This window comes from Osmia bicornis, chromosome 11 (genome assembly GCF_907164935.1).
Source record: "Osmia bicornis bicornis chromosome 11, iOsmBic2.1, whole genome shotgun sequence".
NCBI lineage: Eukaryota > Metazoa > Arthropoda > Insecta > Hymenoptera > Megachilidae > Osmia > Osmia bicornis.
In genome coordinates this window covers 9,596,365-9,607,896 of record NC_060226.1, presented here as the reverse complement: position 1 = coordinate 9,607,896, position 11,532 = coordinate 9,596,365, and the positions used below count along the sequence as shown (strand labels likewise).

The 11,532-nt window shown below is 36.8% G+C and overlaps 3 protein-coding genes across 3 annotated transcripts; all 3 read right to left on the bottom strand.

The window, feature by feature from the left end:
* Window positions 1-1,085: 1,085 nt before the first annotated feature.
* On the bottom strand, window positions 1,086-4,233 carry LOC114871198 (ceramide glucosyltransferase). The gene has a single exon (XM_029176817.2). The coding sequence runs from the start codon at window positions 3,007-3,009 to the stop codon at window positions 1,813-1,815; it is 1,197 nt and encodes a 398-aa protein (XP_029032650.1). The 5' UTR covers window positions 3,010-4,233; the 3' UTR covers window positions 1,086-1,812.
* Window positions 4,234-4,332: 99 nt separating this feature from the next.
* Window positions 4,333-8,741, bottom strand: LOC114871194 (general transcription and DNA repair factor IIH helicase subunit XPB). Its single transcript, XM_029176801.2, has 15 exons — window positions 8,533-8,741; window positions 8,172-8,383; window positions 7,981-8,091; window positions 7,761-7,910; window positions 7,506-7,676; window positions 7,254-7,445; window positions 7,102-7,199; window positions 6,915-7,021; window positions 6,548-6,844; window positions 6,214-6,482; window positions 5,983-6,147; window positions 5,726-5,912; window positions 5,507-5,655; window positions 4,936-5,052; window positions 4,333-4,857 (listed from the first exon to the last, which is right to left on the bottom strand). Exons 1-15 carry the CDS (start codon window positions 8,564-8,566, stop codon window positions 4,747-4,749), a joined length of 2,370 nt encoding a protein of 789 aa, XP_029032634.1. The 5' UTR covers window positions 8,567-8,741; the 3' UTR covers window positions 4,333-4,746.
* Window positions 8,742-8,852: 111 nt separating this feature from the next.
* On the bottom strand, window positions 8,853-11,095 carry LOC114871071 (tRNA-dihydrouridine(20) synthase [NAD(P)+]-like). Its single transcript, XM_029176504.2, has 5 exons — window positions 10,500-11,095; window positions 9,903-10,416; window positions 9,565-9,810; window positions 9,148-9,492; window positions 8,853-9,078 (listed from the first exon to the last, which is right to left on the bottom strand). The coding sequence occupies exons 1-5, from the start codon at window positions 10,687-10,689 to the stop codon at window positions 8,970-8,972; spliced, it is 1,404 nt and encodes a 467-aa protein (XP_029032337.1). The 5' UTR covers window positions 10,690-11,095; the 3' UTR covers window positions 8,853-8,969.
* Between the last annotated feature and the right edge of the window lie 437 nt (window positions 11,096-11,532).

Sequence of the window (11,532 nt, the reverse complement as noted above, 5' to 3'; positions counted from 1 at the left end):
TCAACATTCATAAGATTTGTCACGGTTGTTAAGCATCTTAAAGAACCATTCAAAACCGAATACGTATTATCATAAAAAAGTTGACACTTATTGTCTTTTCCGTTCTCATTCTCTTTTGTTACCCAATAACATGAATCATGGAAAAATAGAAACGCGGAATGATAAACCTTGGCATAATGACTTGGCTGCATATTTTCTAATCAGGTTTGCTTCAAATATCAAAACGTACTTGACGGTTCATAAAACAAAAATGGCAGATTTTTTAAGTTACCGCTTGCTAAGCACGGTAATTGGTTCTAATGAACGGAGAACGAAGAGTTGATAGTTTCGGTTAGAAAAATCGCGATCGTTGCGCCACACGTGACACGCAAGGAATGTAGAAAAACAAGGAACCATTTGTTTTCTGGACATACTGTCGCGTTAAAAAAGGTCTGCATCAAATTTTTACCAAATCTTCGGACTATTGAACTTTTCTGATCTTAAGAACGAAATAAATGCATGGATCTTGATACGGAAGAGATTAAATTACTTAGGATAACATTACTCTGGTAAGCACATTTTTTTTCAATAAGGTATAGCTACTAGGAAAACAATTGATTACTCAAGTTTGCCGTCTCATCGATTTCCTTTGATTTCATGATTTCTTGTGACGATGATAATAATAATAATAATAATAATAATAATAATAATAATAATAATAATAATATTATATAAATGATTGGTTAAGATACAAAAATTTTGCTTAAGTAAATGTAAATTTGTGACACGGTTAATCTTAGAGTTAAAAATTGTTTTTTTTCAATGTGAAGTATCGCAAAATTTAACTAACAATAAGTACCCGTTATCTTCACGCTAGTTGACCGAATGTTTTTTTAAATGACTACGCATGCGTCATCCGTAATGGGTTAATTAACCGTTTTACTGACGCACCTATGCACTCTCCGATTACACTTTCTCTTATTTTACCGACGTATATCTAACGAAAGAAACTATGCGGTGCCAACAAAAATACTACCGCCATTTAAAATTAGCAATTTCAACAGCAACAGAATCTCGAATGATTCTAATAAATTTCAATAATAGACAAAGGGATAAATAAAATATTAACATTGACAGTATCAATATCACATATGAAAATAAAATAACAAGCATGTATTTTGAGAACAAATTATTAGTACTACGTCAACAAGATATTAAGTTAATCTCGGTACCCTTACAATAGTGACTTCTCATAGGAATCATTTCATTAGAACACATCAATAATTTATCGCGGGGTATGCTACCATTAATGACTGATTTCACCTTGTTTCTCGCGAGGGCCTTCAACAAAATTTACAAAAAGTTTCATTTCACTTATTATTTTCTAACGTAACTAGAAAAATTTTTATAATATTGCACAAATAGTGAGCGTATCGTGAGATGGCGGAGATGATATGGCGAGTAATTAAAAATTTATTTTCGCGCGCACGTGCGTAGATTACGTGTCGCACGATCATTGTATTTACGTAAACGCGTACTTGTGTAGGTGCGCGCGCACGCGAGCATCCCCTGTTTTTATTATACGGTGTGCGTATACGGCGTGTATTATTTTTTTTTACTCATCTAACGTAATACATCTATAATAAGTAGTATATGCGTAATAGCATAATGTATCGGATATATTACAATACACCCACGCTGTTGTACATTGTGGATGTCGGTTTAAGAAACTATCAATGAAAAGAAAGAAGTAGAAGAAAAAAAATTAAAAAAAAAAAAAAAACGACAAAAAAAACGAAAGAATTGATATACAATATTTGTTTGACGCGTGATTTAATACTTGACTTTCGCCTTAACCTCTTCCGCGACGCCACCCCACCTGAGCTTGTAAACGCGCGATCGCCACTGTATCAGAGGATCTAGAACCGCTTGAAGGAATAAATAGGGCCTGGTAATCTCACTGAGTAACCATCCGCAAACAAATTCTAATTTGTTGAACGGCAACGGACCGTTCTGTACGACGCACAACAGCGTCCAGTCCAACATAAACCACAATAGTATATGTACCAAATAGAAAACCAGAGAATCCCATTCGAAGAGTACGCTGGCCGCCCAGGAAGCACAGGCACCTAACACTAAACACTCGCTCAACGGTTCCAGAATGATCATTGTAGGTAACATAGCCACACGGAGTTTCGCCCACCTTCGTAACCTCGCTTGGAAAGAATGGAGCTCGCAGTGGCCGCTGTTCTGCAGAGCCGGCTGCGAGGACACAGTGATACGCCAACCCCGGTCGGTCAACGACTTTGCGTAGAAAAAATCTTCGGCAAGATACACACCGAATGTTTTTAAACCACCAACCTCGTCGAGGGGCGCTTTCCTCAGCAACGCCGACATACCGGTATGACAGTTTATCCTGAGCAAATCGGCGGCAAGGTACATACGGGACTGTACCGTACCGAAGAAGATTTTCTCGTATGCGGCTGCGAAACCTTCGCGATCACAGGTAAACGGCATCTGATGTACCAACGCGACATTGTCGGTCATATAATTAACCATATCTAACAGCGTGTCCTCTTTCATCTTGATACCACTGTCACTGATCAACACGAGCTCGTGTTTCGCTGCCTCGTATGCCGGTTGCATATTGTTGATTTTCGGATTGACACCCACGTTGCAACCACCGATAAATAGTTTTGCGTCCACCTCCGGATACTTCTCGATCAGTTTACGCACTAACATTAACACAGGATCCGAATCGTCCTCGACGCAGAATAGTAGCTCGTAACGAGGATATTGCATGGTGAAAAAGGTCTCTAAGTTACCGAACAGATTCGGATCAACGCCCATCAATGGTTTGATGATCGACACGCCGGGTAAGGGCGTTTCGTACGTTGGTACTTGAATGACTTTACGGTGCAGCTTCCACCGTCCGGCTATCAAAGCCAACACATGAACGATCCACATAACCGACCAGAATATTATGAAGAATACCGCGAACCCGTAGAGGGTATATACCATGGAGTTCATCTTCGAACGAAGATCCTCGTCTCTCGGAGGTGTAACCTCCGGGGTTTTTCCTCACCTCTCACCGTCGCTTTTTTATCTCGTCTCGTCTCGTCTCGTCTCGTCTCGTCGCGTCTCGTCGCGCGTCTCGTCTCGTCTCGTCCTCGTCTCCTGATTTTATTATTCGATCCTTTCGTGGTGTTTAGCGACAGAAATGGTGCTCTCGAAGCCCGCCATCCTTTTACGCGACGAAGATGTTCGCGGCATCCTCGACGTTCCCGTCGTGCCGCGATCAGAGATACCGTTGAATCGCGCGGGCCATCGGTGTAACGTTTTTGGCGACTTCCACGGTGTAGCACCGTTTTCACGGCGATCACAGCGACGGCGGCGGCGACGACGACGAAGACGTGACCACCGCTTCCAATACATTCACGCACTAGGCTTCCCTTGCGGTTAGGGTGGCTGCGTAGCCGTCCACGGCTACCAGCACTCGAAACGACGGCACGCTATGTCGGCGTCTATTACCTTCCTCTCCTTTCTTTCACTTTCCTTCCAGACAAGGATCGTCTATTTACAATCACCACGGACACCGGAGCACCCTCTTTGTTACGACCAACCAAACGATCCACCCCAATTTTCACCGATACATCGAACCTTTCTCCTTTCCTGGCTGAATTCGATTCCACAATTCTTTACTTGACAATCTTCTCCAATGATGTCACCTTATTCTCCGGGATATGGTATCGGAGACACACCGAGAGGATCACAGTGGTTGATGCTCCCTTCTGAATAACACTTTCAACCTTTTCCTTTTGCTCGACACAAAGGTACGCTAATCTTTTCAGTGCAACATGTATACACGTCAAAGCAGCACGGTTCGGCTTGTGCTCACGAAAAACGACTGCCTCCTTTCATAATGATGCGCCTACGCGGCCTTGTCCTGTTCTGATTCGCCCGTTACTACTGCACTGCCACCGAGTGCCGATGCATGTCATATTGATAACCAAACTTCTGTCAAGTGACGCGCGAACCGATACGAAACGTTTCTCGTGAAAAACCGTATAGTTAGAAACGGTCGCGACAGCCACAACTCCTCTTCGATAAAACGACGCACCGTCAAGCGTCGACGGTATAACTGGCTGCATGTGACAGCCGGTAGCTCGCACGGCTAATTTGCAACTAAGTTCAGAGTGAACGCGTCAGCGGCCGGAATGGCCAATCGGCGTTTGTCGCGCGTATTTCATGAACAACGTGAAATAAACATTAATCTCCTCTATCCTATTTTGACAAATGTTCAGCCTTGAGATAACGAGAAACTTCATTTTCCATAAATTACGACAGGGAATGTAGAACGATAAATAATAGATATTTATTTCCTAAACAATTATTTACAAAATTATTCTGCAACTCCTCAACAGACTATCTCCGAATAAGTATGATATTGAGTGTACTGTAGATATACGAATCGTTATCGCTTTAAACTAACAAATTTATCAGAAATATGTTTATCGCATTTCTTGATATAACCGATCAATAGGTTCTTATAAATTCAATAAGCAAAAGTATAAACATGTGATATAAACGGTACCCGGTATGTACAAATTGTTGGTTGTACTACCAAGTTAAAAGTGTAGGACTGATATTTTGTATGAACTGAGAATTATGCATATAAAAGTTACTTCTTAAATAAATAGAAAAATAATAACGAGAGTGAAGTATTTTTACATATATATATATATATATATCTACAATCAAAAATTTTCATGCTCTGAATTTCTTAAACAAAGGATGCTTATTTGCCTTTTTGTACTCAGAATAAACTGCATCATCTGCACCAGACATGGATGTCATGTTTCCAGCTTTACGTATAATCTAAAACAATTTAGGTGGAATAAAACAATTTGTACAATTTTTAATGTGATTAATGATATGCTTATTAATAGAACATACTGGTCTTGGTCCTTCACCCGGTATCCTTTCCTCATCTGCATCCATGTCGCTAGCAGACAGAACTTGTTGCAATAAATGACCCTGTTCTTCCCTTGATGTATACATCAAGTCTGGTTCCTATTTTACGAATAATAGAGGAATTCATCTAAATTGGTATACACCCAGTTCATCGAAAGACAATTCATCGAACACAAATCACCGAATGCTAATTCACCGAAAGATATGATTCCTCGAAGAGACAGTTCACCGAAAATAATTCCCCGAATAGACAGTTCATCGAAAATTGGTAATACGCTTAAAACCATACATAGATGCGATAGATTTGATTAGGACGCACACTTAAACTCGGCCGCCGCAAGGCGGCCGGCAACGCCTTCGTTATTATTTAAAAGATCACAATTTGTAGAAATCGGAAAGACAAAATAAAATCAAAAACATTCGATAAATTGTCCATTCGGTGAATTGTCTTCGGTGACCTGTCTTTCGATGAATCGTCTTTCGATGAACGGTCCGTAAACCTCTAAATTAAGGAATTTCGAAAATAATTATCAAATAATGAATAAATGCATACTTCATCCATTCCTGCAAGTTTCGTGATCACTTTATAAGCGTATCCTTGATTCACAAGGAAACGTTGACGCTTTCTTGAATAATTCATTTCCATTGTGTCTTGTGATACTAAGGTATAGAAAAATGCATTGTACTCTTCCGCAATAGCGCCTGCAAAAATTTGATTTTATAGTATTTAGCACATTTAATTAATTTATTCTAAAATAATAGCAATAATTACCTTTCTTAGCTCTTAAAATACGTCCCAATCGTTGTGCTTCTTGTCTTCTTGAACCACCGTGTGAGGATATTTGAATTAATACATTTGCTTCCGGTAAATCGAAGGAAGTGTCAGCCACTTTACTCACGAATATCGTATTTACTTTGGTATTAAATTTGAAATTTTGCAAAATTTGTATTCGTTCACTCTGAAATTAATTGTTGTTGTGTACAATATATATTTCAAAGTTAATAGAATATTTTGTTTTTTATACTTACTTGACTAGTTGGACCATAAATATATGGTTTATTCATCTTAATAGCATAATGTTTTAAAGCAAAAACGTTATCCGAGAAAACAATCGTTTTATCACCTCGCCTTTCGTGGTACCGTATCAAATATTGGCAGCAACGAAATTTGTTAGGATTCATTACGTAAAGCAACTGCAAATAAAAATATTTGTAAATTGCTAAATATTACTATTAAGTTGAAATTAATTTATTACCTACCAGTTTTTTACTCATTTTGCAACCAAGATATTCCCTATAAAATTCTGGCGTCATAGGACACCAAACTTCAGCACACTGTACCCTTGCAATAAAGCCTCTCTTTTGTAATTCCAACCAGTTGGCTTCGTACAATTTAGGACCAATCAGAAAATTGAGATCAGCAATCTTGTCATCTTCTCGTAATAACGTTGCGGTCAAACCCAATTTACAATGAGACTGAACAATAGTTAAGACCCTTCTGAACATTTTTGCTGGAATTGTGTGGACCTCTAAAAATATAATATGCGTTAGTTTAACGAAACAAATATGACACATCTTACAACAAGTGTATTACCATCCAAAACCATTATTCCCCATTCTTGTTCTTGAAGCCATCGCATAGTTTGTTCAGCTTCCCATGAACGCTTTTGTGTATGCGTAATCATAGAGTATGTAGTGATTAAAATTTCACAGCCCATGGGTTTGTCTTTAGCTTCGCTTGTAAATCGGCATATCATCGAATCGTCCGCGGTCGACCACATTTTAAATTGTTGTTTCCATTGTTCTACCGACACTCCGGAATTACATAATACCAATGCACGTTTCCGAACTGTACAACAAGCTGTCACTCCTACTAAACTTTTACCGGCACCTGTAAAAAAGTATGAGAGTTATAGTATTTATAACACAATACTTCCACTGACAATCAAACTATTACTTACCACAAGGTAATACTATAACACCAGATCTGGCACGTCCATTACCAAACATTTTTCTTAAACTCTTCTCCTGATATGGTCTTAATACAGCTGATGGTTTTAAATCAATACTACGGTAGAACAAATTGGTGTTTTTATATATTCTCTGTTTCATTTAAAGTGTATATATATCTGTAATAATTGTACTTACTTGATATCAGGATTTACACTATCATTGCGGAAATCATATTCTGCTAACAATGGATGTTCTAACTCTATACATCTCTTTTGTATAACTTCAATTTTTTCCTATAAAAAAACTGATGAGTATTCTTTAGTAATGAATATCTAAGATATACATACCTGATTTACTTCAAAACTGACTGTTTTTAATTCTTGTTCTTCTTCTTCCTCTTCATCCTCTTTATCCATTTTGTCATAGAAAGTAGATATATCTTCGGGAACAGTTGCTGTTTCTGCTGGAACTTGATCATTAGATGTTTCAGTTATTTTGGTAGTTCCAGGTGGAACATTGGTCATTGCTTTTGCCCCAAACTAAACAATATAACCAATTAATGTACTGGTACTTTAAAATTGATATAACAATTTTATTACCTGTAGAACTTTTGTTTTACTTTGAACATTTGTAATTATTTCCTCTTTCTCATTTTCTACACTCTTTTTTAATCTACATTCTTGTATCTTTGGATCCTTTAATAACTTTTGTAATACTTCTGGATATGGAGATTCAACAAAATATTTATTATGCTTCAATACCAGTTTTACCTGTATTAAAAATCAAAATAATTTAATGCATATAATTCATAGTAATCTATACATATCTATATGTTATGTTATCAATCAATTTACCTTGCCATACGATAATGTACATAATTTAATAAATTTTATAATACCATCAGGAATACTAGTTTTACTAAGTCTTTTTAAATATTCTATTATGTCATGTGTTTGAAGACCAACGCTAACAGCAGCATATAATGAATAAGCAGTTAGTTTGTACTACAAAATAAATGTCACATCAGAAATGTTCATTCTTATATAAATTCATTGTTTGTAATGATCATTTTACCTCATGAATATGTTCTGGCCGGCATACAGGTTCTGAGATAGCAATTAAGAAATCATGAGCATGTTTATATACTGGTGAAAAGGATTCTAAAAAGATATGTCCATTTGGTGCCTAAAGAAAAACTTCATTAATGTAAATAAAATACCTTCAGCTTGTGAAACATGAAAAAGAAAGTACTGTTGATATCCTACCACCCAAAGAGGTCTTGAAGCACAATCAGGTTTCAGAACCATTTGTGAACGATAATCCTTTGCGCCAAATTCATCTTCCAATGCAGTTTCATCTTGTTTCTCGACATCATTTTTCGCTGCATCAGGAATACCTGATGCTTCATTATCATCTAAGGAATCATCATCATTGAATTCTTCAAGATCTTCTTTTCGTTTTTTCCATTTACCCCTATCTATAAAAGTAATAACACATTTCACTGTACTACAAAGTAACCTCTTATACAATTAAAAATCATTATTCTTTTGAAATATGACGGATAATAAAAAGAAAATCATAAGTAAAAGTTACGAAACTGTTTTGAAATAAGTAATAGTTTCCTACCATTATCTTTTTTAAAACGTTTAGGAGGACCCATTATCGAATAATAACGTTGTTAAACTGTGAAAAAATTTGTCTAACTCGAATTTTTTTTATATGATAGTAAATTTGTAAGGTTTGTATTTGTTATTTATATTTTAAACTGAAACAGAATCCTCTGTATCACATTCTAATTGTGGCATACAATCAGTGACTATAGATACTATCTATAGTCACTGATACAATACACTGAACAATACTGCAATATGAATATTGCGCCCTCTATACATATTAAATGAACTTAAGCTAGAATACGGGTTGAAAAAAATGCTGTATCATTTTGTAACAGAAAAAATGTTTTATTCATAACAAAAGTAATACAAAAATATTAGGTCAAATCTTATAAATCGACGTAAAAATATTTCGTTTATTAATCAGTTCTGTATCTAGGTTATTTGATATCACGAAGATATATTGTCATTTGTGGCGAAATTTTTGTCACTGACTAGACCTAATGAAACAAGGCAAACCAATGCCGCTCCTTGTTCTGCCCACTTTTTATTTTTTTCCCTGGAACAAGAACAGAAAACAATTAAAATACATGTTATTACCATACATTACATACTTCTATTTAATTACCAGAAAGATGATCCGAATTTCCTCCCATCGACGGTAACAATAGAACGGAAGAGCTTTCCTCTTTGTAATGTATCGTAACGCGGCATTTTCTTCCTCTGACTTTGTGTCCATTTGTGTAATATAGTTTTTGGCAAATCAAGATCCGTCGAATAACTATTTCTTAAAAATGCACAATGCATTAAAACTACGTCCTCTTCATCTAATAATTTTCTCTTATTTGACATTTGGTCTTCATTCTGTTTATCGTCATCCTTCATAGGCGAAACCTGAGATCTTCCCTCTAAACCTTTTTCATCAAATTCTTTTCTTTTTAAATGACAATAGTCACTTAAATTCCATACAGCGCTAAAATGAGACATTTATTGTATTTATGATGATAGCAAACAATTGCACTGTTTTTACTAATACAATCTGTACCATATTTGCTCTAAAGTTTGAGAACTAAGGAACTTTCTGCCTAGTGCTGATTCTTGTTGCTCACGAAGAATATTCTGTATGCAGTACTTGGTATTAGAAGGTGGATTATCACAATCCACAGCATATTTTAAATACGACTTTATCACATCTTCCATGGGAAGTAAACCATTTTTGCTAAATATTGAACAATTCCATTCAGCTGCACGTGCAAGCATTACGCTACTACATCCTGTAACTTCTTTAAACCTGTAAATAACTATAATTATCCTCAAACTGCATAAGTAACATCATGTAAAATATTAAGCTACAGTTGATACAAAAAATTACGAAGACATTACTTGAAAATATCAGAATACTTCTGTATTTCTTTTGAACCTCCATTTGCTATAACTGGTATTGAAAGCTTCTTGGAAATTTCTCTTAAAACTTCATTACGGTTTGCATGTTGAGGCCTTTCGTTAACAGTACGACCATGAACTGCTATTGCTGATATACCAGTTGAGGCCAAAAGTTCACAAAGTTCCAAAGTTTTGTCTAGGTCTGGCAATACACGAATTTTACAAGTTACTGGTATACTCAAATTGTCTACCAATGTTTTTAGAATATTCATTGCAGTTTCTGGTTCTTGTAAAAGGGCAGCTCCCATTTTCCCTACCAATGAAAACAATTTTGGGCAGCCCATATTTAAATCAATTCCAGCAATATCTTGTTCAATCATTTTAGCAACTTTCAGTGCTCTTGCTGCATCACAAGTACCAATTTGTAAAACTACTTGATCTCTCTCTCTGGGACATGTTCTAAAAGTTATAGTACCATCTGTTTTGTCTACATAATCAATCGTTCCTAGAACATCTAGAAGTATATTCATTTAAGTTTATCTTTGTGTGTATTCAACATTTTCTTGTAATAATAACATAGTAATGATATTGTCTTACCATTTTCACGGCGAAATGATCTTAATAGTTTCCAGTCTATGAGTTCTTCTGTGTATACAATATTAGCACCATAATCAAGTGCAAGAAGGCGCATAGGAAGGGTACCAATACGCACCATAGGTGCTAATATGAGTTTATTCTCATAATTCAATCTTTTGCTTGCCAATGACTTTGTTACTTCTTCATCCATTGTATTGTCAATATGTTATAATGTTTACTACAATCTTCAAAACCTCTAGCAAAATTAAAGTTAATCGAAACAGTAATTAACAGATATACAATCTTTTGTCACCTGTTATCAATGTATAATAAACGTAAGGTATCTTCACTTTCAAACATTACAATTAAAACTAATTAACAGGTTAACACCTCCAAAAACAGTGACTACAGATCCAAAAAATACTGAACATGCCGACTGATGCCGACATGCCTCCGTTTTCGAGCGCCATCTGCTCTACCCTAACATAAAAATGTGAAATGCTTCGAACTGCAACAGTCTAACGCATGTTGATGGTACATAATAGCCTCAGACTTGCCAATAGTACAGCAATAAGAGGAGCAGAAAGAGGAGGTTGATCCAACCCTTTATAACACTAAACATAACGGCTTCACTACCAAACCCGGTGGGGTCGCTGGCGCAACCGGCATTGTCAACCGTTTGACCTAGAGCGAAGTAAAACCCTATCATTAGTCCTACAGCGACCGCCGAGGAGTGTGGATGTACCAGTTAAACATGCAAGCATATACCCTTATTTTATTTTCTGTGTTTATTTCATTTGCTGCATTAATTGACCACTTTTAATGATGACCTAACTAGTTTTTAAATTGGAACATTTGAGTTGGTCGAAAATTTGTTGCCCAGGATTCGCTTTTGTTATGGAGATGGGGGAGCATCGGCTCCCCCGAAGAGGATTATCTGGAGGGGGCACCCGCTCCTCCCCCAACGCCGATCGCGCTGCCGCGCAATTCTGAAGCGGCGCCGCAGGAGGCCGGGGCTGGGGCCCTGGTCTCCATTGCACGCGGCCCGAGGATT

What these genes read in the sequence shown, in the direction of transcription:
- LOC114871198 (XM_029176817.2), bottom strand. Translation starts at nt 3,009, where the DNA reads ATGAACTCCATGGTATATACCCTCTACGGGTTCGCGGTATTCTTCATA.
- LOC114871194 (XM_029176801.2), bottom strand. Translation starts at nt 8,566, where the DNA reads ATGGGTCCTCCTAAACGTTTTAAAAAAGATAATG. An exon ending in CTTCAAGACCTCTTTGGGTG is followed by an intron (nt 8,092 to 8,171) that starts GTAGGATATCAA and finishes GTTTTTCTTTAG; the next exon opens with GCACCAAATGGACATATCTT. An exon ending in TCAGTTTTGAAGTAAATCAG is followed by an intron (nt 7,200 to 7,253) that starts GTATGTATATCT and finishes GTTTTTTTATAG; the next exon opens with GAAAAAATTGAAGTTATACA.
- LOC114871071 (XM_029176504.2), bottom strand. Translation starts at nt 10,689, where the DNA reads ATGGATGAAGAAGTAACAAAGTCATTGGCAAGCAAAAGATTGAATTAT. An exon ending in ATCATTTCGCCGTGAAAATG is followed by an intron (nt 10,417 to 10,499) that starts GTAAGACAATAT and finishes ATATACTTCTAG; the next exon opens with ATGTTCTAGGAACGATTGAT. An exon ending in AAATTCGGATCATCTTTCTG is followed by an intron (nt 9,079 to 9,147) that starts GTAATTAAATAG and finishes TTCTTGTTCCAG; the next exon opens with GGAAAAAAATAAAAAGTGGG.